The sequence below is a fragment of the Macaca mulatta genome, chromosome 9 (genome assembly GCF_049350105.2).
Source record: "Macaca mulatta isolate MMU2019108-1 chromosome 9, T2T-MMU8v2.0, whole genome shotgun sequence".
Taxonomy (NCBI): Eukaryota; Metazoa; Chordata; class Mammalia; order Primates; family Cercopithecidae; genus Macaca; species Macaca mulatta.
This window is the reverse complement of record NC_133414.1, coordinates 76,444,522-76,472,013: the sequence shown is the minus strand read 5'-3', so window position 1 is coordinate 76,472,013 and position 27,492 is coordinate 76,444,522. Positions and strand designations below refer to the sequence as shown.

The following is a 27,492-nucleotide window of genomic DNA, read 5'->3' as shown; positions in this document are numbered from 1 at the left end:
AAGTGATCCTCCTGCCTCAGCCTTCCAAAGTGCTGGGATTACAGGCATTAGCCACCATGCCTGAGCAACATAGTAAGACCCTGTCTCTAAAAAAAAATTTAAATATAAATTTAAAAATTAAAAAATTGGTTCAAGTTTACTGTAGTTATACAGGTTGATAAAATAAACCACTAAATTACAGTCCTCTCTTTGCACTACTTATAATGGAGAAACAGCTCAAGTGTCCAACAAGAGAGTAAGGATGACCAGGCATGGTGGCTCACGCCTATAATCCCAACACTTTGTGGGGCAGATGGGAGAATCACTTGAGGCCAGGAGTTCAAGACTAGCCTGGTCAACAGAGCAAGATCCCATCTCTACAAAAAATTAAAAAATTAGCTAGGCATGGTGGTGTGCACCTGTACCCCGAGCTACACCCGGAGGCTGAGGCAGAAGAAGGATTGCTTGAGCCCAGGAGTTCAAGGCTGCAGTGAGCTATGATCACGCCACTGCACTCCATCCTGGGCAACAGAGCAAGATCCTCTCTCTTTAAAAAAAAAAAAAAAAAAAAAAGAAAGGTTGAGTGTACTAATTCCACATAATATTACTATTTAAGAAAGAAATGAATAAACAAAATATGGACACATTTTTATGAAACACTAAACATGAGGAAGAGGAAGTCCCAATATAGTCCCCATTCACTAATGACAACTAGGTAAGAAGTCTGAATCTCTATAATGTATTTTTAGCAAATATCAAACCAAATATACTAACAGTCATACTGATCATCCAAAGGAAGACAAGGAAAAAGAATGTTTTTCATCACACAGAGTTTAAAAACTGCTGAAGTAACCTAAATGAGAGTCCTTTTGAATTGCCGAAGCTTTTGTTTAGGTACAATACTTATTCAGCTAGAGAAAAACTAATGACAGGGCAGCTTCATAAATACAAATAAATTTTGTTGAATAGAAACACAAAGCTTTGGCCAGGCACGGTGGCGTGATCACACCTGTAATCCCAGCACTTTGGGAGGCCGAGGCGGGCGGATCACAAGGTCAAGAGATTGATACCATCCTGGCTAACACAGTGAAACCCCATCTCTACTAAAAATACAAAAAATTAGCTGGGCGTGGTGGCGGGCAACTCTAGTCCCAGCTACTCGGGAGGCTTAGGAGAATGGCGTGAACCCAGGAGGCAGAGCTTGCAGTGGGCCGAGATTGCGCCACTGCACTCCAGCCTGGGTGACAGAGCGAGACTCCGTCTCAAAACAAAAAAAAAAAAAAAAAATATATATATATATATATATATATATGCACACACACATATACTCATTTTATTTGGATTTTTTTATATATATTCATATATTTATACACACACAACACATTATGGTTTAATTACAAGATTCAAGATCTCACTGCAAGAAAAGCAATAAAGCTTAATGCCAAGAGCCTGTGCAATTTATTTTTGTTTACTTCCAAGCCTGTTCCACTTTCAGAATGGAAAACCAAAGATAAGTTACCATATATAGGAGGGAGCATACAATGTGATGATATACTTTCACAGACTACACAATTTAGCAGTTTAACAATTCTAACAACCTATTAACTTTTGCTAAAACCCTTTTGGCAAAAATGTATTAGGGTCACCCACATATACAAGTCCAGTCAGACTTACCCACCCAAATCAATTTTCAGAAATATTCAATACTGCCTCAAGACACCTAGATACCCTTAAAGAGTAGCTTCACATCTCTTACTTTTTAGGGGTTCTTGTAAGAGAGTTCATGGATGGACTTGAGTGGGGGAGCAGGAAGTGACATATAACATTCCATGAAGGGTGTATTTGCATTATCTGACCTAGGACCACAGATTCCATCAGATTCTAAAAGGATTTCATGACCTTAAAATAGTTTGAGAACCACTATTATATATCTCACAGGTCAATCAAAGAGCAATAATTATATCCTAGTTGATAACTGGTTACTAAGTAAAATAAAGCATTCCTTCCACAGAAAGGCAGGCTCACAAGCTTTATGGCTGTCCCAGCTCTTGCTGCATCCCTGGAATAAATGCCGTCTGAACTTAATTGCCCTACTGAAAAATACTGCTTTTCAGTATACAACTTCCTCTGCAGTAATAGAAAAAGTTAACGACTGCTTGCCGAAAAGCCAAGATTCATCCCCAACAACCCAGACCACACAGGCAATATAAAACTTTTTTTTTTAATTGTCTTTTGCACTAATTTTTTTTGGCATAATTAAAAGTTGTACACATTTTTCATCTGTTTTACCATCTAAGTTACCAAAACACAAAATGGTCAATGTAATTATCCTTCTACCAAAGTCCTGGTTTTCAGTACTTCAAAATGAAACTCATTTCAAAATGTCAATAAAAACAGCACTACCCATTTAAAAGAGAAATGATCCTTTTCCTAGTTAGTCTATGTAAATCTAAGAGGCATTTGCCATCAGCTATCAAAAACAATGGCAGGACTTAAGGCACAACGTCTCAAAACCAAAACTGACTATGACTTTTATTAAAGGTAAGTGATAAAATCTCTGTTTCCCACATAAAGAAAAAGGCAAAATTTGAAGTTCACGTTTCAGATTCTTAAATTACGCTCACAAGATTAAAAAAAAAATCACGGGGTGTGTATTCACATTTCAAATCAAAACAAAATATAGTTGAGGTTGTTCACGTTCAGCTTCTTGAATACATCCTCTTAGGATACCCATTTTCTCCATAGAAACTTGATTTTAAAAATCCCTTTAAATGTTTAAATTAACTTCCAATGTTCCTGCTTTGCAGACTGAATTTTTCATCTGATTATTTTAGGAAAAGACAAGCCTCATTCATAAGCTATGTCTAAACCTAAAAGGGGAAATACGTTTCTAACCAGAACTTTAAAAAAAGGAGAGTAAAAAATTGATGAAAGAACACTGCTGCCACGTCTTTGCCCCTCCCCCACTTCACGTAGTGGCTATTTCATCCCCTCCGAGTGCATTCCAAGGGAAAGTCCAAGAACCACCGCTCTCGGAGAAACCAGAAACAGTTAAGTGGAAATTGGCAAGTCTCTTTGGCCTTTTAGATCAATTCCTACAAGAGCATCTAGCTGCTTCTTTAACCCTTTTTTTAAAGAAAACAGTGCAAAATTCCAAGAGTCTTCACTCAATCCGGAACGCATAAGATGTTAGCATCTAAACATTGAATTTGTATTCAACAGATTAGATTATTTAGGAGAAAGAGACTCATAGTTATCATACCATCCTTCCTCCCCATTGAAACATACATCCGGGGGCCAGCCATGTAATCCAACTCAAAATCCTCACACAACCATGTAATTTGTTGGACTGATGTGGACTTTTAAAAGCTGCAAATTCTCGGGAGACAGAGCCAGAGAGACACAGAGACAGAGACTGAGAGAAGAGCTCTTATCTCTTTTTTTAAAAAGTTGTGGGGAAGAAGAGGGAAGGAAGCTTCCCTGACGACGAGGTGACCCGAGAGCCTACTTCCTCGGTGCTAGGAGCACAAAACTCGGCGCCCCGGGCTACGTCTGGCTGCTAATACTGCACCGCTGCGCGCAACAGATGAGTTCAGCCGGAACTTTCTGGGGAGGTCCCCCCAGCTCCCGGCGACTTTCGATAGGGCAAAAATGCCTGGCGCGTTTCGGATTCAGCTCCAAGCCTTAAAATCCGCTCTCCACCGCCACTTGCGAACCATCTGCGGCTGTGGCGGTCAAAAACCCACGCCCCGCGCTCGCATTCCCCTTAGCCTCGTTAGGGAGGACCAGGTGCAGGGAAACTTGGAAAAAAAAAAAAATCAACAGGGTGATTCCTCCCCGGGAAGGAAAATTCAAGAAAGTCCTGGTCCCTGGGGCGGGGACTGAGGCTGCAGCAGCCCAAGCGGTCCGAGGCGCACTGAGGACGGAGGTGGAAAGGGGGGCACGAAGGAGCAAGGTCGCCGGGAGTCGCGTGGCGCAGGGAGAGGGGCCGAGTCTCCCGAGGGGAAGGTACCGAGGCTGCTGTGGTAACCTGAGGAACCCCCGGCCCAGAAGTCCCACCACAGCTGGGAGGAATGGATCGCCGCAGCTGTCCAAAAAGGTCCACGGCTGCCCAGTGGCCTCAGCCTCAGTCTCCCGGGTCGAGGGAGCGTCTCACCTGGAAAGTGGGACAGGAGGGCGGCGCGCTCTTCAGTCCCCTGTTGCCTCCACTCGGAGCGGCTACTTCCTGCCCTCAGCCCGCTGGCGGCGCAACTGGGCAGCAGAGGGAGCCCGTTAGCCCTTTTATAACCTCTAGGCCGCGACGGCAGCGCCAGGGAGGAGGCGACTGCAGCCCTCGCTACGTGAGCTCGATCACACCGGCGCTCCGGCGACTGCGCAGGCGCCAAGCTCGGGCCTCCCTGCTGCCCCCACCCGTGGCCGGCCCGTGGAGTCTGAGGCTGAGAGGAGTGGGTGGGACCGGCCGCCGTGGTGTGGGTAAGCGGGCCTGGGATGTAACGCGCCTGCGCAGGGTTCTCGCCCCGCCAGCGTTACCGTAGTTACCACGGGGTTTCCCCGCTCCTGTTCAGTTTGCCTCTTTGATTTCAGGGTCCGCGTCAGGCCTAAGCGACGAGGCCACCAGCCATAAAGTATCTTAAAATTGAGAAGAGGAACGTGGGAGTGTAGAAACTAAAGAAGAATTTTTATAGGGTGGAAAATAATAGAGATTCTGTCTTGGTAGCTCAGCTGTCTTGTCCCTAAAGGCTTTTTGCTTTGCTAAACTCCCTCTCACATCTCAGCACTCATTTTATACTAACCTTGCTCTATCTCCTACCTTTATACCTTATCAGTAGATAATAGACTGAGAGCTCCAGGGTCAGGTTATCTGAATTCAAATCCTGCCTCAGTCCTGTGTGTAACACTAGGCGTTAACAACGTCTCCGTATCCGTTTACTCATCTGTAAAATAGGAATGACGATACTATCCATCTCGTAAGCTTCTTGTGAGAATAAAATGAGGTACGTGCCTCACACACAGAAATGACTTGGTAAATATTAGATTCTCCAGTAACATTAATTTATATAAGGCACCCAATGTTGCGTTTGATCTTAGTCTAACATTTGCCTTAGTTATAAAGTAACCCCAAACCAAGGGTTTCTTTATATCTCCCTGTACTATGAGGGAGAATACAATGAAGGAGATAATTTTTCCCTTGTCAGTGAAACAGAAAAATGAGTTGCTAAGACTTGTTATTCATTAAGAATTGTGGTTTCTAAAGTTTTCCATGTATGCTAAAAAGTATAGCAATAATTAACATTTGACTCTTAAATGCAGGAGGTGAGGTTGATTACGTAGCTACAGAAAGAGAGAGAGGGTACTTCGGGAGCACGAGGCAACTAAAAAGTAGATATAATGATGTCTAAATCATTATATCTGAATCATTACTTCTGAAAGTATAGTCAGGGAATCCATAAGGTCAAAATTATTTTCATACTAAGACTTCATTTGCCTTTTTCACTCTAGTAACAATACAGTGAGGTCTTCCAGAGACTACATGTCTGTGATATTGCAACAGATTGAACGCAGACGTGGATATGAGAATCTTCTATTAGCCCACTGAGGAGATTTGCAGAAATGTAAAATAATGCCATTCTTCTCACTAAATTCTTTTGCTTTGGAAAATAGTTATTTTTCATTAAAAATATGTTATTAGGCCAAGTGAAGTAGCTCACACCTGTAATCCCAGCACTTTGGGAGGCCGAGGCGGGAAGATACCTGAGCCCAGGAGTTCAAAATCAGCCTGGGCAACATGGCCAGACCCTGTCTCAAAAAAAAAGTTATTTATTTTATGTTAACATATATCAGGTTTATTGTTGTTTTAAATGAATATTTTACGTTTGTTTTAATTCCTAATATAGTAAATGTTGATAAACGTGATCCACATAAAAGCTTTTTGGAGTCCTCAATACTTTTTAGGAGTGTAGAGTAATTATGAGACCAAAGAGGCAGGGCACGTGGTGGCTCACGCCTGTAATCGCTGCACTTTGGGAGGCCGAGGCAGACGGATCACAAGGTCAAGAGATTGAGACCATCCTGGCCAACATGGTGAAACCCCGTCTCTACTAAAAATACAAAAATTAGGCTGGGCGCGGTGGCTCGAGCCTGTAATCCCAGCACTTTGGGAGGCCGAGACGGGCGGATCACGAGGTCAGGAGATCAAGACCATCCTGGCTAACACGGTGAAACCCCGTCTCTACTAAAAAAATACAAAAAACTAGCCGGGCGAGGTGGCGGGCACCTGTAGTCCCAGCTACTCGGGAGGCTGAGGCAGGAGAATGGCGTGAACCCGGGAGGTGGAGCTTGCAGTGAGCTGAGATCCAGCCACTGCACTCCAGCCTGGGCGACAGAGCGAGACTCCGTCTCAAAAAAAAAAAAAAAATACAAAAATTAGCTGGGCGTGGTGGCACACACCTGTAATTCCAGCTACTCAGGAGGCTGAGGCAGGAGAATCATTTGGACCCAGGAGGCAGAGGTTGCAGTGAGCTCAGATTGCACCATTGCACTCCAGCCTGGGGACAGAGTCAGACTCCATCTCAAAAAAAAAAAACAAAAAAAAAACCTGCCTCAAATGGAGCTGTAATGAACATATTCACTGGCTCTACATGGAGCTGACTCTGAAAGTTGACAGTTTACTCAGTAATTAAAATGGCCGTAGACTCTGCAGCAGATTTACTGTGAAGCTAAGGAGGCTTCAACTTTAGGGGCCGTCATTTGCACTAGCCCTTTCCAAGTCCCTGGAAGGGTCCCTAGTAATATGTTTACACTGTCCTATGCTTTTGTAAAATTTGTAAAAGTAATGTATTTTAAACCACAATCTTTAGTCCTTAGTGACTTTCCTCCACCATGTTTCTCTTTGTCTAGTGTTGGAGTGGCAAGCAAACATTTTTGAAATTTAGCTAAAGGGAAGTTGAGTTAGGAATACATTTGGTTCGAATTTACTGGGATATATTTTTATAACCCACAGTCACTTCCATGTGTAGTTAAGATATTGCCAGCTGTCCCAGTGGCTTCTAAGAATACTCCAATTGCCCATTGTGCTGATCCACCCAGCATTATAAAACAAAGGTGCAGGGCCAGAACTCTTAAAGTTATTTTAATGTGTCCAATGTTCTAGCATCAAAAGCTATGTGGATAGTAGAAGAGAAGCAGGGCTGAAATTTTGGGAACCTGAAGCTAATCTGTGGGAAATTATTCCAATTATTGGATGTATAGAATTGTAAAGATTTAGCATTTATCAACACCTAGCCAAAAAAGTTTTTTTTTTTTTTTTTTTTAAGAGACAGGGTTTCACTCTGTCACCCAGGCTGGAGTGGAGTTGCATGATCATAGCTCACTGTAACCTCCAACTACTGGGCTCCAGCAATCCTCCCACCTCCCAAGTAGCTAGGACTACAGGCATGCACGACCACGTCTGGGTTTTCTGTGGGGTTTTGTTTTGTTTGCAGAGACAGGGTCTCACCATGTGTCCAGGATGGTCTTTGAACTCCTGGGTTCAAGCAATCCTCCCGCCTAGGCCTCCTAAAGTGCTGAAATAACAGGCGTGAGCTGTGGGGCCCTGCCCAAAAAAGAAATTTATATTTTTTTCTCAGAACTTGATGAGGACATCCACAACAAACTATAGTTTAAAGAAATCTGATGGGTCCTGAACTCTTTAAGTCATATATAAAATAATCTATTGGAAGCGGATGTGGTGGCTCTCCCAGGTAATTCCAGAACTTTGGGAGGCCCAGGTGGGAGAATCCATTAAGGCCAGAAGTTTGAGACCAGCCAGGGCAAGATGGTGAGACCTTGTCTCTACAAAGAAAGTTTTTTTAATCAATTGGGTGATACGTGTCTGTAGTCCCAGCTATTCAGGAGGCTGAGGCTAGATGATCAGGATATAGGATGCAGCAAGCTGTGGTCTCACTACTGCACTCCAGCCTGGGCAAAAGAAAGAGACCCTGTGTCTAAATAAATAAATAGCTTATTGGAGATTTTTCCAAACTGGACAACAAGCCTAATAATGTATATGACATTACCAAGAATGAGTTGTGAACTTTAATCAATCACATATGCTATGTGAATTAGAAGAGAAAGAGAGTCTGGGTTAGTAATCCAAGATTCATAGAATAAATATTTATAGAGCCGGGCGCGGTGGCTCACGCCTGTAATCCCAGCACTTTGGGAGGCCGAGGTGGGCGGATCACAAGGTCAGGAGATCGAGACCATCCTGGCTAACACAGTGAAACCCTGTCTCTACTAAAAATACAAAAAATTAGCCGGGCGCGGTGGCGGGCGCCTGTAGTCTCAGCTACTCAAGAGGCTGAGGCAGGAGAATGGCGTGAACCCGGGAGGCGAAGCTTGCAGTGAGCCGAGATCGCGCCACTGCACTCCAGCCTGGGCGACAGAGCGAGACTCTGTCTCAAAAAAAAAAAAAAAAAAATTTATAGAACACCTACCTTCTGTGTCAAAGGCACTACCTACTGAGCTGTGGAAGATCAAACTTTAATTAGACAATCTCCACTTTTAAGGAGCTTATAATCTTTGTTGAAAAGAATTAAAACCTGTACTGTGGCAACAGAAATTCACTCATCCATAAATAATTGCCTGCCCATATAAGCCAGACTATGCTAAGTGCTGGGTACATCATTCCTGCTGTTGTAGAATTTGGAGTCCTTTGAAGGAAACTTACAACATAAAAATGTATGTTTCAGCTGGGCACGGTGGCTTACGCCTGTAATCCAAGCACTTTCGGAGGCTGAGGCAGGTGGATCACCTGAGGTCAGGAGTTTGAGACCAGCCTGACTAATATGGTGAAACCCCACCTTTACTAAAAATACAAAAATTAGCCAGGCATGGTGGTGTGCACCTGTAATCCCAGCTACTCCAGAGGCTGAGAGGGGGGAATTGCTTGAACCTGGGAGGCAGAGGTTGCAGTAAGCTGAGATCACACCACTGCACTCCAACCTGGGCAACAGAGCAAAAAAGAAAAAAAAATGTATGTATGTATGTATGTACAACATTAAAAAACGCACACACACAAATATACATACATACACATTTGACAAGTGAAAATAATAAGGAAACCAGGCGTGGCTCATACCTATAATCCCAGTACTTTGGGAGGCCAAGGTGGGTGGATCACCTGAGGTCAGGAGTTCGAGACCAGCCTGGCCAAATGGCGAAACCCCTGTCTCTATTAAATAAATAAATAAATAGGGCCGGGCGCGGTGGCTCAAGCCTGTAATCCCAGCACTTTGGGAGGCCGAGACGGGCAGATCACGAGGTCAGGAGATCGAGACCATCCTGGCTAACACGGTGAAACCCCGTCTCTACTAAAAAATACAAAAAAAAAGTAGCCGGGTGAGGTGGCGGGCGCCTGTAGTCCCAGCTACTCGGGAGGCTGAGGCAGGAGAATGGCGTAAACCTGGGAGGCGGAGCTTGCAGTGAGCTGAAATCCGGCCACTGCACCCCAGCCTGGGCGGCAGAGCAAGACTCCGTCTCAAAAAAAAAAAAAAAATAAATAAATAAATAAATAAATATATACATATACACAAAGAAAAATTAGATGGACATGGTTGCGCATGTCTGTAGTTCCAGCTACTTGGGAGGCTGAGGTGTAAGAACCACTTGAAACCGGGAGGTGGAGGTTGCAGTGAGCTGAGATCATGCAGCTGCCCTCCAGCCTGGGTAACACAGTGAGATTCCATCTTTAAAAAAAAAAAAAAAAAGGCTTGGCATGGTGGCTCACGACCGTAATCCCAGCACTTTGGGAGGCCAAGGCGGGTGGATCATGAGGTCAAGATATTGAGACCAGCCTGGCCAACATGGTGAAACCCCGTGTCTACTAAAAATACGAAAATTAGCTGGGTGTCGTGGGCTCGTGCCTGCAGTCCCAGGTACTTGGGAGGCTGAGGCAGGAGAATCACTTGAACCCGGGAGGCAGAGGTTGCAGTGAGCCAAGATCATGCCACTGCACTCCAGCCTGACAACAGAATGAGACTCCCTCTCAAAAAAAAAAAAAAATATATATATATATATGTATATATATGGCCAATAAGCATGTTTGGTGGGGCACAGTGGCTCACACCTGTAATCCCTGCACTTCGGGAGGCCAAGATGGGCGGATCGCCTGAGGTCAGGAGTTCGAGATCAATCTCGGTGAAACCCGGTCTCTACTAAAAATACAAAAACAAAAAACAAGAAAATTAGCTGAGTGTAGTGTGATCATACTAATCATATGATAGGAGAATCACTTGAACCCTGGAGGCGGAGGTTACAGTGAGCTGAGATCGTGCCATTGCACTCCAGCCTGGGCAACGAGAGCGAAACTCCGTCTCAAAAAAAAAAAAAAAAAATGAAACCATCAGGGTGCTATGGGAAAGAATAATGCAAGGGACATGGCTTAGATTGATATCACAAGAAAAGTATCACTATAGAAATGACATTTAAACTGAGAACTGAATTAGCTAGATGAAGTGTGTGAATTTAGAGAGAGAGAATATTACTGTGTATCTTTATATGTGAGGTCCATGTAGCCACACACACACACACACACACACACACACACACACAACTTGGTGCATTTGAGGAGCTAAAGAAACTCAACGTGGCTGCAATGCAGTAAGGAAGGAAGGAACCCATATGAGAGGAGATTGGAGAGGTATGCAAAAGCTATGTCATGCCGACCTGTTAAGTACTGTAACAAGTACAATGGGAAAGTATTAAAGTATTTCAAGCAATGGAGTAACCTTATGTTGTTTACCTTTAACAGAGAAGAAACTCAATGTAAGAGGATGGATTTACCTGTGAATGCCATGTCAGCGGACATGTGGATGGGCCTTGGGAGTAGAAGTGATAAAGACTTCTTCCTTGCTTATGAATAGGAACATGACAATCAAGACATAAGGGATTCTAGAATGTAGCTGAAACCGGAAACGATTCTAGTCATTAACAAGCTGGCACTCTGGCATTGTGGGAGATGGCGGCAGTGAGGTAGCCAGACCACCTACGTCATGTGGCCTCAATGGGGATGCTCACTGTGGTAGGCAGAATAATGGCCCCTCAAAGATGTCCACATCCTAATTTCGAAAACCTATGAATATGTTACCATACATGGCAAAAGAACTTTGCAGATGTAATTAAAACTGGCAAAATAATGGTATCGACAACCAAAATAAGAATACTGGGACTGAGCACAGTGGCTCATGCCTGTAACACCAGCGGCTTGGGAGACCAAGGTAGGAGGATCACTTGAGCCGAGGAATTTGAGACCAGCCTTAGCAACTTGGCGAGACTCTGTCTCTACAAAAAAAATAGAAAAATTATCTAGGCATGGTGGCGCCCACTTGCAGTCTCAGTTGCTGGGGAGGTTGAGGTGGTAGGGTTGCCTGAGGCTGGGAGGTAAAGGCTGCAGTTAGCTGTGATTGCACCACTGCACTCCAACCTGGGCTACAGAGCAAGATCCTGTCTCAAAAAAAATTAAAATAAAAATTGGGAAATTGAGCTGAGTCTGTAGAGAAGCTAAAAAGTTTGATTTTGAATCTTACTGGGTTTGAAATGACAGATGCTCTCACAGGGTTGAAACACAATCTTCCAACTGACAGGTTTGTCCATATGAAGCAGATTTCCATATCACATTGTTCATTCACTCAAGAAATATTTGTTGAGCACTTGCAATGTGCCAGGAATTGTATTAGATATTAGAATTATATTGGTTAATTTTAGTTTGTGAAAAGTTATGAATACCATGACAGGTGTAGCAGATTCCATTTTCTCCTTTTCCATTTTCTAGTATCTTTCCTTAGTAATATATTCACTATACATTATTCTTTCAATATCAATAGTTTGAGCCCTGAATAGTAAATATTTTCTAGTTCTATAATTTATTGTGGGATATCTAACAGCTATTCTATCAACCATAGAAAATATTTATAAATTTTAAGAATATTTTACTCAAAACAATAGGCTACATTTCAGAAGAATGCTTCTGCTTCTAAACAAACAGAATCTGAGTTGGCTATATGAAAGATTTGTAGACCTTGGCTGGTCCATGCATTCTTCCACCCAAATGAACTTATCAAGAGCTCAAACAAACCAGGCAAGAATGCCAGGAATCTCAGTTTTCTTTGGTGAAGCAAAACTCAGAGTTTAGAACCTAGAGTTCATTCAGTCACAAAATTACAGAAGTTGGTAGAAAGTATAACTTCTTACTTGGAAGGAACAGTAGTTGAATCAGTGAACCCAGATTCTAGTCCACCATTAACAGCATCTGAGTGAATTCTTTTAACTTTTATGCAAAAATTTCTTCATTCACCAAATGGCCATAATAATATTTGCCTCACCATCCACACAAAGACATTATAAAAGTCAATTGATGTTATTTTGAAATTTCTTGGAAAAGTATGAAGTACCAGATTAATATGAGTAATCATCATTGGATGCTGTATGATATACGATTGTGTAGTATTTTATTTTGTTGTTGTTTGTTAATCATAGAGCCAAAGCTGGTAAGTTTTAGACCTGTTTCAGTGACTTTGAGAAAATAATGAAATGAAAAAATAATTATAACTAATCTTAATGCAAAGAGTAAAGGAGAGAGAGATATACTTGTGGTATCTATAATTTGTCTAAGGTTAATGTTTGTTCTTAAGTCAATCCAGAAGTGAAACATCACTGCTTCATATCCTGTATCAATTTAAGAAATACTTTGTTGTTGTTGTTGAGTCAGAGTCTCCCTTTGTCACACAGGCAGTGGCACCATCTCAGTTCACTACAACCTCTGCCTCCCAGGTTCAAGCGATTTTCCTGCCTCAGCCTCCCAAGTAGCTGGGATTACAGGCACGTGCCACCAGGCCCAGCTAATTTTTGTAATTTTAGTAGAGACAGTTACAACATGTTGGCCAGGCTACTCTCAAACTCCTGACCTCAAATGATCCACCTCCCTAGGCCTCCCAGAATGCTGGGATTACAGGCGTGAGCTACCGAGCCTGGCCAATTTAAGGAATACTTTTAATGGAACTACTGTGGCAGATTGGTTGCATTAATAAATCCAATTCTTCTCCACTTTCTGTATTCATGTCTGTGTACTAAAAAATAAACCTTGCCCCAACAGTTATATAAAAAGATGCTCAACATCATTATCATCAGAGAAATGCACATCAAAACTACAAGATATCAGTTCACCCCAGTTAAAATAGCTTTTATCCAAAAGACAGTCAATAATGAATGCTGGTGAAGATACGGAGAAAGAATTCTCATACACCATTGGTAGGAATGTAAATTAGTATAGCTGGATCACTTGAGCCTGGGAGGTTAAGGCCGCAGTGAGCCGTGATTGCGCCATTGCACTCCAGCCTGGGCCACACAGCGAGACCCTTTTTTTTTTTTTTTTGAGACAGAGTCTCACTCTGTTGCCCAGGCTGGAGTGCAGTGCAGTGGCACGATATTGGCTCACTGATACCTCTGCTTCCCGGGTCCCAGTTCAAGCAATTCTCCTTCCTCAGCCTCCCGAGTAGCTGGGATTACAGGCACGCGCCACTATACCCAGCTAATTTTTGTATTTTTAGTAGTGATGGGGTTTCTTCATATTGACCAAGATGGTCTTGAACTCCTGACTTCGTGATTCCACCTGCCTTGACCTCCCAAAGTGCTGGGATTATAGGCGTTAGCCACTGCGCCCGGCCAAGATCCTGTCTTAAAAAAAAAATCCCATAAAAACCAAAATCCTGTTTCCATTATCAGTTACTCCTCATTATCTTTGAACACTACCTCGTCCCCATCCCTAGGCACTTTTTATCTCATAGATTTGCCTATTCTGAATATTTCACGTAAGTGCAATCACAACCCTAGGTATATTTCATATAAATTGCCCCCATTCCTAGCCGATCACTAATGTGCTTTCTGTCTCTATATATTTGCCTATTATGAACATTTCATATGATTACAATATGTACTCTTTTGTGCCTGGATTATTTCACTTAGCATAATGTTTTCAAGCTTTATCCATATTGTAGTATATATAATTCCTCTTTGTTGCCAGAAAAATGTCATTGTATGGTTGGATATGCCACCTTTTCCTTCTCCATTTATCAGTTGATAGTTATTTGGGTTATTTGTACTTTTTTTGGTTATGGTGAATAATGCTGTCACCAAAATTAATTTACAAGTTTGTGTGGACGTTTGTTTTCAATTCTCTTGGGAATATAAACCCAGCAGTTAAATTGCTGGGTCATTTGGTAACTCTATATTTAACTTTACGAGGAACCACCAAACTGTTTTCAAAAGCAACAGCACCATTTACAGTCTTACCATCTGTGTATGAGGATTCCAATTCCACCACATCCTCACCACTTCTTGTCATTATCTGCATTTTGATTGTAGCTATCCATTGGGTATAAAATGATATCTCATTATGATTTGATTTGCATTTCCCATGCAAATCTTTTCATGTGCTTATGGGTCATTTTTTATCTTCCTTGAAGATATATCTATTCAGATCCTTTGCTCATTTTTAAATTTGGTTGTTTATCCTTTTATTACTGTGTTGTTTAAGTGTTCTTTAGATATTCTAGATACAAGTCTCTTATCAGATACATGTCTTGCAATAATTTTTTCCCAATTCTATGAGTTGTCTTCTATATTCTTCATGGTATTGTTTGTAGCACAAAAGTTCCTAACATTTTGATAATGTCTTATTTTTCCCTTTGTTGCTTGTGCAAAAGAAGCCAAATGAGGTTTTAATAGAAATTGCATTGAATCTGTAGATCAATTAGGGGAATATGCCATTTTAACCAAATTAGGCCTTCCTATTTATGAACATGGGATTTTTTCCATCATTCCAATATTTTCCAATATTTATATTCAATTTCCCTACCTCACACCCAGACAGAGATACAATCCAGATCTAGAGTATGGTGGTCAAAAGCACAGATTATTTCTTAAGACAGATTTAGGTTAATATACCATTCCTTCTACTGATTAGCTGTGTAAATATGGACAAATTACTTATTTATTTTATTTTTTTTTTAGATGGAGTTTCGCTCTTTTACCCAGGCTGCAGTCTAGTGGTACAATCTTGGCTCACTGCAACCTCCGCCTCCTGGGTTCAAGTGATTCTCCTGTCTCAGCCTCGCGAGTAGCTGGGACTACAAGAGCATGCCACCACACTCGGCTCATTTTTGTATTTTTAGTAGAGATGGGGTTTCACCATATAGGCCAGGCTGGTCTCAAACTCCTGACCTTGTGATCTACCTGCCTTGGCCTCCCAAAGTGCTGGGATTACAGGCATGAGCTACTGCGCCTGGCCTACTTAATTTTTCTAAGCCGTATTTTCTCATCTGTAATGTGCAATTTTTTTTTTTTTTTTTTTTTTTAGACAGGGTCTCTCTGTCACCAAGCTGGATGGAGTGCAGCGGCATGATCTCGGCTCACTCCTGGGCTCAAGCAATCTTCCTATCTCAGCCTCCTGGGTAGCTGTGACCACAGGATTGTGCCACCATGCCCGGCTAATTTTTGTATTTTTTGTAGAGATGGTGTTTTGTCATGTTGCTCAGGCTGGTTTCTTGAACTCGTGAACTCAAGCAATCTTCCCACCTCAGACCCCAAAGTGCTGAGATTACAGGCGTGTGCCACCACACGCATCCTAAAGTACAAATTTTAATGCGGATTTCATAGGATGTGAGGATTAATGACAAATGTGGGACACTTAGCATAGTGCCTGGAACACAGCAAATGCTCAGTCTGAGCTATTTTTATTATTATAGCACTTAACAATTACTACAAAAAATAGTTATTTTGACTTTTAAAATTATTAGAGCCCCAATTTCCCCTTAAGTGTGTTTCTCCATCTCCTTAGAATCCATTGACTTTATATCTTGTTTCCCTACAATCTTCTGTGTCTTCTTTAAGGATAATGAACCAATCTGATTGATTGATTTATTTATTTATTTATTTATTTATTTATTTATTTTGAGACAACGTCTCGTTGTGTCACCCAGGCTGGAGTGCAGTGGCGCAATCTCAGCTCACTGCAACCTCTGTCTCTTGGGTTCAAGCGATTCTTGTGCCTTAGCCTCCCAGGTAGCTGGGACTACAGGTATGCGACACCACACCTGGCTTAATTTTTGTATTTTTAGTAGGGTTTCTCCATGTTGGCCAGGCTGGTCTAAAACTCCTGACCTCAAATGATGTGCCCGCCTCAGCCTCCCAAAGTGCTGGGATTACAGGCATAAGCCACCGTGCCCGGCCTAATCCGATCTCATCTTTGATCACCATGCTCTTTCCTAACCTTTCCTAAAACGTGCAAGGCACACTCCCACCCCAGTGCCTTTGCATATGCTCCTTTTGCTCTGTCTACAAATCTCTTTCCATAGCTATAAACTTGGTTTATTTATCACCTTCTTCAGGGTCTTTGTTTAAATATTATCTTAACAGTGAGGCTGACCATCCTATATAAAATAGCAAAATAATCCCTCTACTTACCTTGCTTTATTTTTCTTCGTAAGCTTTATAGCCACATGACACATTGTATATTTACTTGTTTGTTTCCCCTTCTAGAATGTAAGTTACACGAGGACAGAGATTTTCATGTTTTGTTCCCTGCTGTATCCTATCTCTATATCTCTATATCTCTCTAACAGTCCTAGGCACATTGGGTACTCATTAAGCACATGTTGAATGAATGGACTTCTTCTCTTGGCTAGGTGCGGTGGCTCACACCTGTAATCCCAGCACTTTGGGAGGCCGAGGCGAGTGGATCACTTGAGGTCAGAAGTTTGAGACAGCCTGGCCAACATGGCAAAACTCTGGCTCTACTGAAAATACAAAAATTAGCCGGGCATGGTGGCATGCACCTATAATCCCAGCTACTCGGGAGGCTGAGGCAGGAGAATCACTTGAATCCTGGAGGAGGAGGTTTCAGTAAGCCAACATTGCACCACTTCTCTCCAGCCTGAGCAACAGAGTGACTCTGTCTCAAAAAAAACAGTGTTTTCTCTCATAGGCAAGTAACCTTAGTAGTAAAATGAGAAGAGAGCAGCACCCAAGTAGTTCTGCTGAGAGGTGAAGCCAGCTGGACTTCCTGGGTCGAGTGGGGACTTGAAGAACTTTTCTGTCTAGCTAGAGGATTGTAAACGCACCAATCAGCACTCTGTAAAAACACACCAATCAGCACTCTGTGTCTAACTAAAGGATTGTAAATGCGCCAATCAGCACTGTGTCTAGCTAAAAGATTGTAAATGCACCAATCAGCACTCTGTAAAAATGCACCAATTAGCACTCTGTGTCTAGCTAAAGGATTGTAAATGCACAAATCAGCACTCTGTAAAATGGACCAATCAGTACTCTGTAAAATGGACCAGTCAGCAGGATGTGGGCAGGGACAAATAAGGGAATAATAGCTGCACCCCAGACAGTAGTGGCAACCTGCTCAGGTCCCCTTCCACGCTGTGGAAACTTTGTTCTGTTGCTCTTCACAATAAATCTTGCTGCTGCTCACTCTTTGGGTCCGTGCCACGTTTAAGAGCTGTAACACTCACCACAAAGCTCTGCAGCTTCATTCTTGAAGTCAGCGAGACCAAGATCCCACCAGAAGGAACCAATTCCGGACACACTGCTAGGAGACTGCTTCCAGTCAAATGGAATGTTCTTCCTCTGATCAAGAAATGAATCCTACCATAAATTCAAACATATCTATACATACCTATACAGAGTCCCATCCTTTTAAATTGGAAGAACTTTATGAAATTTTAGAGCTAGTTCTAAAGTGTGCAGAGAGAGAACTAAGATATACTAAGATTGAAAGGTATTTGATTCCCACCCCTACTTCATCCTCTCTCCAGCCTCATAATATATGCCTTCTGTGTACGAGGGTGGACTTAATGACTTTATCTTTTTTAAATTAAAAAACGGATCTAATACTAGTTTACTTTCTCCAAGGATACAGTAGTTCTCTTGGTAATAAGATCTTAGATGTTCATGCTTTTGACAATCATGGTTAACTTGCAGTTGGAGAACACGGCGGCATGCCTGGTAACTGAACTACAAGTCCCAGAGTGCATCTCTACGAGGATTCTGGGAAGTGTGGCAGAAGCTGCAATGGTCCTTCTGGGGAACGGAAGCCGTTGAACGTGAACATTTGGTTTCCTCCTTTGTGCTGATTCCTGAGGAATAGGAAGGTGCCCCGAAAAGAATTCAGAGTGAGTACAGTGAAACAGAAACCTGCTCAGCTTCTAAGTGCAGGAAGGACTTCACAGGGAGGCATGATCAGAACTTGAAAAAAGGTCGTGGTCACAGCATTTTAACATTTTAGCTTAATCTCTTCCTTTTTGCAAAAACCACGGATATAACCATAGTTTTGCCTCATAAGTGTGGAGCTACCTCAGTAACCACAGCTAATAATTTTCTGATACTTTTTTGGAGAGTCATTTTAAAATGCAACTTGCTAACTTCTCACATTGTGCCTTAATTTTTATTTTTTTTTTAAAGGGAGGAAAAAATATTCTTTAGAAAGCAAACTATAAAGCAGGTCAGTGAGACCTTCAAAGTTGTTTCCCCGTGGTTCCTCAGTTCTCCATATTTCCCCATCCCATGGAGGTCCACAGTCGTGGAGAAATGGACTCTAAAAAGAGCTCTTTTTTTTTGAGGCGGAGTCTCACTCTGTCGCCTAGACTGGAGTGCAGTGAGGCGATCTCCGCTCTCTGCAAGCTCCGCTTCCCGGGTTCACGCCATTCTCCTGCCTCAGCCTCCCGATTAGCCGGGACTACAGGCGCCCGCCACCACGCCCGGCTAATTTTTTTGTGTTTTTAACGGAGATGGGTTTTCATCGTGTTAGCCAGGATGGTTTCGATCCCCTGACTTCGTGATCCGCGCGCCTCGGCCTCTCAAAAGTGCTGGGATTACAGGCGTGAGCCACCGCGCCCGGCCTAAAAGAGCTCTCTTAAATACTAGGGAACCTGGCCTCTTCTCGGTGGAAGTAACCACTAGATTCAAGATGAGCTTTTTTGTCACGCTCTAGTGCTTAATTAATCTTTCTTCTGGAAAGATGAACAGGATAAGAAACATGTGTGAATCATTTGTTATGGGGAGTTCAGAGAAACTATTAATGTTAAAGCACCTTGCCTCATCATTTAGTAGCTGGGTAAGACTGCTATTACCTTTCATCTCTATCAAACATTGTACTTTTAACAACATAAATAGCTCTGTGACCATCAGCTCATGAATCAGCAGGCCATGATAATCTACAACTGGCTAAGCTTAATTTAGTAGCAGAAACTAGGCAAAACATCTGGCAACAGTTCCCAGGGTCCAAGAAACTCACCAAATGAATTCCCTTTGGCTCACGGAATATGGTGAGGTGTTTTGGGGTAACAGTGGCATGGAGGTAGCCCCATTAACCAGTTAGTCTCAGGAACTACTATTTTATTAGGCTTTTCTTTTGTCTTAAAAGGAGTAAGTACACATGGCTTTTTTTATTTTTTATTTTTTCCAGTACAGAAAAATGAATAAAGCAAAAATTACCGGCACCGTTTTCAATCTTTATCGTCATCCCACTCCCCCAAATTAGTCACTCTTAACAGTTTGGTATGTATACTTCTAGTCATTTGAAAAATATAAATAAGGCCAGGGGTGGTGGCTCATGCCTGTAATCCCAGCACTTTGGGAGGCCGAGGCAGGCAGATCACCGGAGGTCAGGAGTTCGAGACCAGCCTGACCAACATGGAGAAACCCCGTCTCTACTAAAAAATTACAAAATTAGCTGGGCGTGGTGGCGCATGCCTGTAATCCCAGCTACCTGGGAGGCTGAGGCAGGAGAATCGCTTGAACCCGGGAGGTGGAGGTTGCAGTGAGTCGAGATTGTCCCATTGCACTCCAGGCTGGGCAACAAGAGCAAAACTCGGTCTCAAAAAAAAAAAAAAAAAAGAAAAGAAAGAAAAATATAATTAAATACATATAATTTATGTATATTGGTATGTCTGTGTCCTTTTCTTTATAAATTAATTAGGTCATGTTAACCAACTGTTCTTGTTTTTTCTCCAGCTTTATTAAAGTATACCAAAAAATGTATATATTTATAGTTTACAATGTGATATTTTGATACAGGTATGCATTGTGAAATGATTAAATCTAGCAAATTAATATATCCATCACCTCACATAGTTTGTGTTGAGAACATTTAATATCTACTTTCTTAGTAATTTCCAAGTATACAATACATTATAAACTATAGTTACCACACCAGCACAATAGATATCCAGAATTTATTCATCCTCACTGAAACTTTGTACACTTTGACTAGTATCTCCTCCATGTCCTCCTTGCTTTTTTTGTTTACTTAATAATATATTCTAAGTATCTCTCCCTGTTACTATATATATTTTTTCACTGTTATATTATTTTCTATTTGTTCTTTTTCTTTTTCTTTTTTTTTTGAGACGATGTTTTGCTCTTGTCATCCAGGCTGGAGTGCAATGGTGTGATCTCGACTCACTGCAACCTCTGCCTTCTAGGTTCAAGCAATTCTCCTGCCTCAGCCTCCCGAGTAGCTGGAATTACAGGCATGTGCCATCACGCCCAGCTAATTTTGTATTTTTAGTAGAGACAGAGTTTCTCCATGTTGGTCAGGCTGGTCTTGAACTCCTGACGTCAGGTGATCTGCCCGCCTCGGCCTCCCAAAGTGCTGGAATTACAGGCGTGAGGGACCGCACCCAGCCCTTCTATTTGTTCTTAAGTCACGTATTAATCCATTTTATCATAATTTTCAGCTAACATTCTTGTACATATCCTTTCCTTCCTAGGGTAAATTTCCTAAACATGGAATTGCTGAGGAAAAAGGCTTATGATTTGACACTTTAATAGATATTTCCAAATCAACCTGTAAAAAATCATACGAGTTTACATTCTGAGTGGTGTATGAGCCAGAAATAATGACTTTAAATACATTTTTTCTAGTATATCACACTAGTTTTGGGGTTATTAAAGTAGGAATAATACTTTTAACAACCTCCTAGAGTGCTTTGCAACCCACATATTGCATACTGCCTTCTGTGAAAGCTGGCTATCTATTTGTTTTCTCTCTCCTGCTAGAGTTCCTTGAGGGCAGGGATTTCCATCCTTTATATTTTTGTGTTCTTTAAGGGACCCTGAATAAAGTCAGTACTCAATAAATACTTTGTTGAATGTCATTTGCTAAATATATTTTACTCATGGCTAGGACATAGATTGTAGCCAAAACTGTCCAAGGATTCATCATCAGTGATTCATAATTATGCAACCAAGAAGCAGGACTAAATTTTAGATGTTCTTCAGTCATTTAGTGTCAAAGCTTGCTTTCCTCAGACACAGTGAAAAGGGTGGTTGGTTATTTAACTGTAATGAATTCTTGACTTTTTTTACTGCCAATGTGAAAGGTACTTTTCATGGGGAATAAAATACTGATACACAATTTAAAGGGACCATCTCTGCCAGAATGGATTCTTTAGTTACCGTTTTTTTTTTCTTTCCCAATGAGCTACAGAAAAATAGAAAATATCTTGGATCCATGTGAATTTGCATAGCTGCCTTCTGAAAAAATGTCCTAATGCTGTGACTTTATATATTCTTATCTTTTTTTTTTTTTTTTGAGACAGAGTCTTGCTCTGTCGCCCAGGCTGGAGGGCAGTGGTGCTATCCCAGCTCACTGCAACCTCCGCCTCCCAGGTTCAAGCAATTCTCCTGCCTTAGCCTCCCGAGTAGCTGGGATTAGTGGGCGCCACCACGCCCAGCTAATTTTTGTATTTTTAGTAGAGACGGGGGTTTCAACATGTTAGTCAGGCTGGTCTTGAACCCCTGACCTCGTGATCTACCCACCTTGGCCTCCTAAAGTGCTGGGATTACAGAAGTGAACCACTGTGCCCAGCCCTATATATTCTTGTCTACAGGATTCCTTCTACTTCATTCTTATTCTAGGTGGGTAGAACAGGTTTCAGTTTTCTAGATGATGAAAGAAGTACTGAAATGTTGAGATCCCATAGCTACTTAGGGGTAGAAATGCAATTTAGAAACAAGATCACCTGACTCCTATTGAGTTTGTCTTTCCTTAATATTACAAAGTGATCCCATCCTGGCATAAAATATAACCCTCTTGGCAATTCATTACTTTAAATTTCATATTATGACTTTTTTTAAAACTCCTGTTTTTTTTCCTAAGGACCTGACAATGTTCCTGTATTGTGGAATAGCTTGCAGGAGAAAATTTTTTTGGTGCTATAGGCTGCTGTCAACCTATGTTACTAAGACACGGTGAGTTTAGCCAACCTGAGCTTTGATTATTCTGTATGGCCCATTAAGTTATTGTGATATTATGATTTTACATATATAATTAGGTTTATGATTATTATATATACATTATATATTATGTTTGTGTGTGTGTATGTGTGTATATATATGTGTGTATATATATATTCATCTGTGTTTTCTGGCTCATAATTCCTATGGCCCTTATTACAGTCTTTTGTTATAATGTGGGGCACTTTAGACCTCAGGGGCAGGCCTCAGGAAACAAAATCTCTTGTACCTTCTCCTGTCCTCCTTTTACCTGTCCATGGCAGGACTCTAATCTGATTGTGGGTCCAAAGACCCTAATTCCAGAGAGGGTTGTGCCCCATACTCCGGAGGAAGGAAGGCTGCACAGAGAGGCCAAAGAGAACCTGAACAGACAGACATTGCTGGGTTTCCGGTCAGTCTGTTAGTATGAAATCATAACCATTTTGTCCAATCACATTTCTACATGGTTGTCAATCATGCCTATGTAATGAAGCCTCCATAAAAACCCAAAAGGACAGGGTTCAGAGAGCCTCTGGATAGCTGAACACATGGAAGTTCCTGGAGGGTGGCGCACCCAGGGAGGCATGGAAGCTCCACACCCTCCCCCCACATACCTGGCCTAAATGCATCTCTTTATTTGTATCCTTTGTAATATCCTTTATAATAAACCAGTAAACATAAAAAAAGTATTTTTTAAATTTTTTTAGAGATGGAGTCTCACTCTGTCAGGCTGAAGTGCAGTGGTACGATCTTGGCTCACTGCAGCCTTGATCTCCTGGGGTCAAGTGATCCTCCCACCTCAAACCCCAAGTAGCTGGGACTACAGGCACATGCCACCATGCCTGGCTAATTTTTGTATCTTTGTGTAGAGACAGAGTTTTGCCATGTTGTCCATGCTGGTCTGAACTCCTGAACTCTGGCAATCCACCTGCCTTGACCTCCCAAAGTGTTGGGATTACAGGCATGAGCCACCACACCTGGCCAAAAAATTTTAAACTAAATATCCAATGATATCTAAAATATCTCACACACTTGAATATAAGTTCTATTAAGATCAGACTTTGTCTTTCCACTGTGGTACCCCTACTTCATAAAACAGTGCCTGGCACATGGTAGGCACTAAAGTACTGTTGAATGAATGAACAGTAAGGGAGAAATTAAGTAAATTAAGGTACTATAATAGAATAATAAACATGTTAAAACTATATTGTTCTATACCTGTCACTTCAGATGAGAAAAACTGTATTGAATAATATTTCATGAAGTTTCCTGTAAATAAGGTAGATAACCCCACCCCCCCTCCCCAAGAACTAAACTTCAGTGAAAGGTAGAGTAGGAAATAAAAATCTACAATAGCACATGAAGATGATAAAGACTTTTTTGTCTCAGCCTGGAGAAATTAGAAATCTGTGAATTTGAAATCACTAGACTGCTTTCATACACTTTTGGGGGTTAAATTTATACTATCCGTGTGGTGTGGTCCTAGAACCCTTAACCTAAGAAATAATTTTTTTTTTCTTTTTTTTCTTTTTGAGACAGGATCTTGCTCTGTCACACAGGCTGGAGTGCAGTGGTATGATCATAGCTCACTGCAGCGTCAACCTCCCAGGCTGAATCAATTCTCCCACCAAGTAGCTAGGATCACATGCGAAGCTACTTGTGCACCACCATGCCTGGCATGCGCATATATATATATATATATTTTTTTTTTTTTTTGAGGCGGAGTCTTGCTCTGTTGCCCAAGCTGGAGTGCAGTGGCGCGATCTCGGCTCATTGCAAGCTCCGTCTCCTGGGTTCACACCATTCTCCTGCCTCAGCCTCCCGAGTAGCTGGGACTACAGGTGCCCACCAGCACACCCGGCTAATTTTTTGTATTTTTAGTAGAGACAGGGTTTCACCCTGTTAGCCAGGATGGTCTCAATCTCCTGACCTCGTGATCTGCCTGCCTCAGCCTCCCAAAGTGCTGGGATTACAGGCGTGAGCCACTGCACCCGGCCAATATTTTTTTTATTGTTTGTAAGCTAGGGTCTTGCTATGTTGCCCAGGCTAGTCTTAAACTCCTGGGCTCAAGCAATCCTCCTGCCTCTACCTCCCAAAGTGCTGGGATTATAGGCATGAGCCACCATGCCCAGCCTAAGAAATGAATTTAAGTAGTAACCTTGGACTGAAAATACCCCTGGGGCACCATGTAAACACAAATATAAAACTCCTTAGGAAGTATATACTCACAACCAGTGATTCCTACATATAAAGCCCTACCAAGCATGAGTGCCCAGTCCAAAATTTAGAGGCATATAAAGGCTGGGTGCAGTGGCTCACACCTGTAATCCCAGCACTTTGGGAAGCCAAGGTGGGCAGATCACTTGAGGTCAGGAATTTGAGACCAGGTTGGCCAACATGGTGAAACCCTATCTCTACTAAAAATAGAAAAATTAGCCAGGTATGGTGGCGTGCACCTGTAGTTACAGCTACTCAGGAGGCTGAGGTGGGAGAGTCACTTGAACCTGGGAGGTGGAGGTTGCAATGAGCCGAGATCATGTCACTGCACTCCAGCCTGCGTGATGGAGTGTCTCAAAAAAAAAAAAAAATTAGAAGCACATAAGCATAAAATCCTACATGAACAAGGGTGAACAAACAACAAAATTGTGACACTTGTTTCAGATGTTGGATGTTTAGGTTGCTTGTACTCCTTTAACAAACTACAAGAATTTTTTTTTTTTATTTTTTTGAGACGGAGTCTTGTTATGTTGCCAGGCTGGACTGCAGTGACATGATCTTGGCTCACTGCAACCTCTGCCTCACCAGTTGAAGTGATTCTCCTGCCTCAACCTCCCGAGTAGCTGGGACTACAGATGCACGCCACCACACCCAGCTAATTTTTGTATTTTTAGTTGAGACAGGGTTTCACCATGTTGGCCAGGATGGTCTCTATCTCTTGACCTTGTGATCCACCCGCCTTGGCCTCCCAAAGTGCTGGGATTACAGGAGTATGCCACAGCGCCCAGCCAAGAATAGTAACATGATTATTGAATAGAGTTTAAATATGTTAAAGTGATTAAATAGGCCGGGCGCAGTGGCTCAAGCCTGTAATCCCAGCACTTTCGGAGGCCGATCATGGCGGATCATGAGGTCAGGAGATCTAGACCATCCTGGCTAACACGGTGAAACCCCATCTCTACTAAAAAAAACCAACAACAACAACAAAAAAAACTAGCCGGGCAAGGTGGCGGGTGCCTGTAGTCCCAGCTACTCAGGAGGCTGAGGCAGGAGAATGGTGTGAACCCGGGAGGCGGAGCTTGCAGTGAGCTGAGATCCGGCCACTGCACTCCAGCCTGGGCGACAGAGCAAGACTCTGTCTCCAAAAAAAAAAAAGTGATTAAATAAATCTATTTAAGAATGAATAGGCCGGGCGCGGTGGCTCAAGCCTGTAATCCCAGCACTTTGGGAGGCCGAGACGGGCGGATCACTAGGTCAGGAGATCGAGACCATCCTGGCGAACACGGTGAAACCCCGTCTCTACTAAAAAATACAAAAAACTAGCCGGGCGAGGCGGCGGGCGCCTGTGGTCCCAGCTACTCGGGAGGCTGAGGCAGGAGAATGGCGTAAACCCGGGGGGCGGAGCTTGCAGTGAGCTGAGATCCGGCCACTGCACTCTAACCCGGGCGACAGAGCCAGACTCCGTCTCAAAAAAAAAAAAAAAAAAAAAAAAAAAAGAATGAATAAAAATAATGAGGCCAGGCACGGTAGCTCACACCTGTAATCCCAGCACTTTGGAGGCCAAAATGGGTGGATCACCTGAGGTCAGGAGTTCGAGACCAGCCTGGCCAACATAGCAAAACCCCATCTCTACTAAAAATACAAAAATTAGCTAGGTGTGGTGGCGGACACCTGTAATCCCAGCTACTTGGGAGGCTGAGGCAAGGGAATCACTTGAACCCGGGAGGCAGAGTTTGCAGTGAGCCGAGATCACGCCACTGCACTCCAGCCTGGAAAACAAGAGCGAAATTCTGTCTCAAAACAAAAACAGAGAAAAGAATAAAAGTCTATCAATAAAGAATATGATGTGAAAATGTTTACATATGTTTAAGAAAAAAGGCTACAAATTAGTAGGTTTGATGGATTCTAAATATATATGTATTGATATGTAATATTAATCACTTAAGAGAATTCCAAGGTGTAAACAGTGATTATCCCTGAGTGGTGGGATTTTGATGATTTCCTTTTAAAAAAATTGACAACTGTATATTCTGATTATTAAAGACTGACTATTTTTTACTGTTAAAATAAGGAAAAACTTTGTTTTAAAATAATCTAAATATTTTCAGCTTTGATCATCGTAGCAATTTCCATACTATTATAACTGAAAAGGGAAAATAAATTTTTGAAAATAAGAGTTCCTGATCCAGAGGAGTGTAAGGAACTTTTGGATCTCAATTCCAGTTCCAGTAAGGCCTTGGGTCTAAGACCTTAACCTGGGTGTTTTTGTAGGTGTTTTGCTTTTTAGGGTCATTAGGGCAAGTACAGGTTGTACCACTCTTTCTGTTCTTTTACGATGGCAGCAGTGTTTGTTCTATTGTTTATATTTGGTAACTTCTGAGTGACACATGTCTCTCCTTTGACATGCATTGAGTCTTTGCCCCAGGAGGCTACAGTGACTCATAATAAGTTTAAAAATATCACAAGTCTTAAAAGATCAGGTTTCTTTTGTCTTCTATTTATAAAGAGCTCATTGTAACCCCTTTTATCACAGTCAGAATAGGTTCTGAAAGATACCACTGGGTGCATTTGTCTTTTTGCTTTTTATTTTCATGTTGAGCCAGCTCTGCCTACTAGTATTACAAGAGTTCTCAGATCCCACAGGAAATATCTGCAAACTATTTTTCCAACTTGACAAAAGCAGCCAGTTTTTACCTGAGTGTCTGTTTTAGGGCTTTTGACAGGCAAAAATGGCTAACCCCAAGGCCCCAGGGGAATCTGCATTCTGTCCCTGCTATTCACAAGGATTTGAAGGGAGAGACTCAGCCCACCCTTAATGAAGGTACTGGAAAAGCCTGGTACTTACCCCATTACATTATTGCCTTTTTTTGAGAAACCAAGAATAGGAGGATGTTCCCTTTTTCCACATTTTCATTTTGGCTACTGAAAATACTATGGCTGGGCATGGTGGCACACGCCTGTAAATCCCAGCACTTTGGG

At 42.1% G+C, this 27,492-nt stretch overlaps 4 protein-coding genes across 14 annotated transcripts in view; 2 read left to right on the top strand and 2 right to left on the bottom strand.

Moving 5' to 3' along the window:
* The window catches only part of P4HA1 (prolyl 4-hydroxylase subunit alpha 1), a 100,372-nt gene extending 82,585 nt beyond the window's left edge, over positions 1–17,787 (bottom strand). For 4 of the 5 annotated variants that reach the window (XM_015147400.3, XM_015147401.3, XM_028826493.2 and 1 more), the window contains exon 1: positions 4,136–4,232. The gene's annotated coding sequence lies outside the window, so the exon portion shown is untranslated. Of the gene's footprint in view, positions 1–4,135; positions 4,233–17,531 lie in introns of those variants that run through there. The other variant, XM_077946626.1, reaches the window with a different exon arrangement.
* Positions 3,688–18,191, top strand: LOC144331145 (uncharacterized). The gene is made up of 2 exons (XM_077946629.1): positions 3,688–4,452; positions 18,001–18,191. The coding sequence occupies exons 1-2, from the start codon at positions 4,053–4,055 to the stop codon at positions 18,030–18,032; spliced, it is 432 nt and encodes a 143-aa protein (XP_077802755.1). The 5' UTR covers positions 3,688–4,052; the 3' UTR covers positions 18,033–18,191.
* ECD (ecdysoneless cell cycle regulator) overlaps positions 17,714–27,492 on the bottom strand; it is a 57,949-nt gene continuing 48,170 nt past the window's right edge. For both annotated transcript variants that reach the window (XM_028853440.2, XM_015147349.3), the window contains exon 15: positions 17,714–18,155. In XM_028853440.2, the coding sequence (XP_028709273.2) occupies positions 18,034–18,155 (122 nt within the window). In that variant the 3' untranslated portion in view covers positions 17,714–18,033. The remainder of the gene's footprint in view (positions 18,156–27,492) is intronic.
* NUDT13 (nudix hydrolase 13) overlaps positions 18,125–27,492 on the top strand; it is a 41,064-nt gene continuing 31,696 nt past the window's right edge. For 5 of the 6 annotated variants that reach the window (XR_003719355.2, XR_013398086.1, XR_001447144.3 and 2 more), the window contains exons 1-2: positions 18,125–18,191; positions 22,181–22,272. Coding sequence is in view for 3 of the 6 variants with exons in the window: in XM_015147392.3 (XP_015002878.2) it covers positions 22,190–22,272 (83 nt within the window). In the remaining 3 variants the exon portion in view is untranslated. Of the gene's footprint in view, positions 18,192–19,483; positions 19,576–22,180; positions 22,273–27,492 lie in introns of all 6 variants that reach the window. The other variant, XM_028826488.2, reaches the window with a different exon arrangement.

What these genes read in the sequence shown, in the direction of transcription:
- LOC144331145 (XM_077946629.1), top strand. Translation starts at nt 4,053, where the DNA reads ATGGATCGCCGCAGCTGTCCAAAAAGGTCCACGGCTGCCCAGTGGCCT. An exon ending in GACCGGCCGCCGTGGTGTGG is followed by an intron (nt 4,453 to 18,000) that starts GTAAGCGGGCCT and finishes GTTAACTTGCAG; the next exon opens with TTGGAGAACACGGCGGCATG.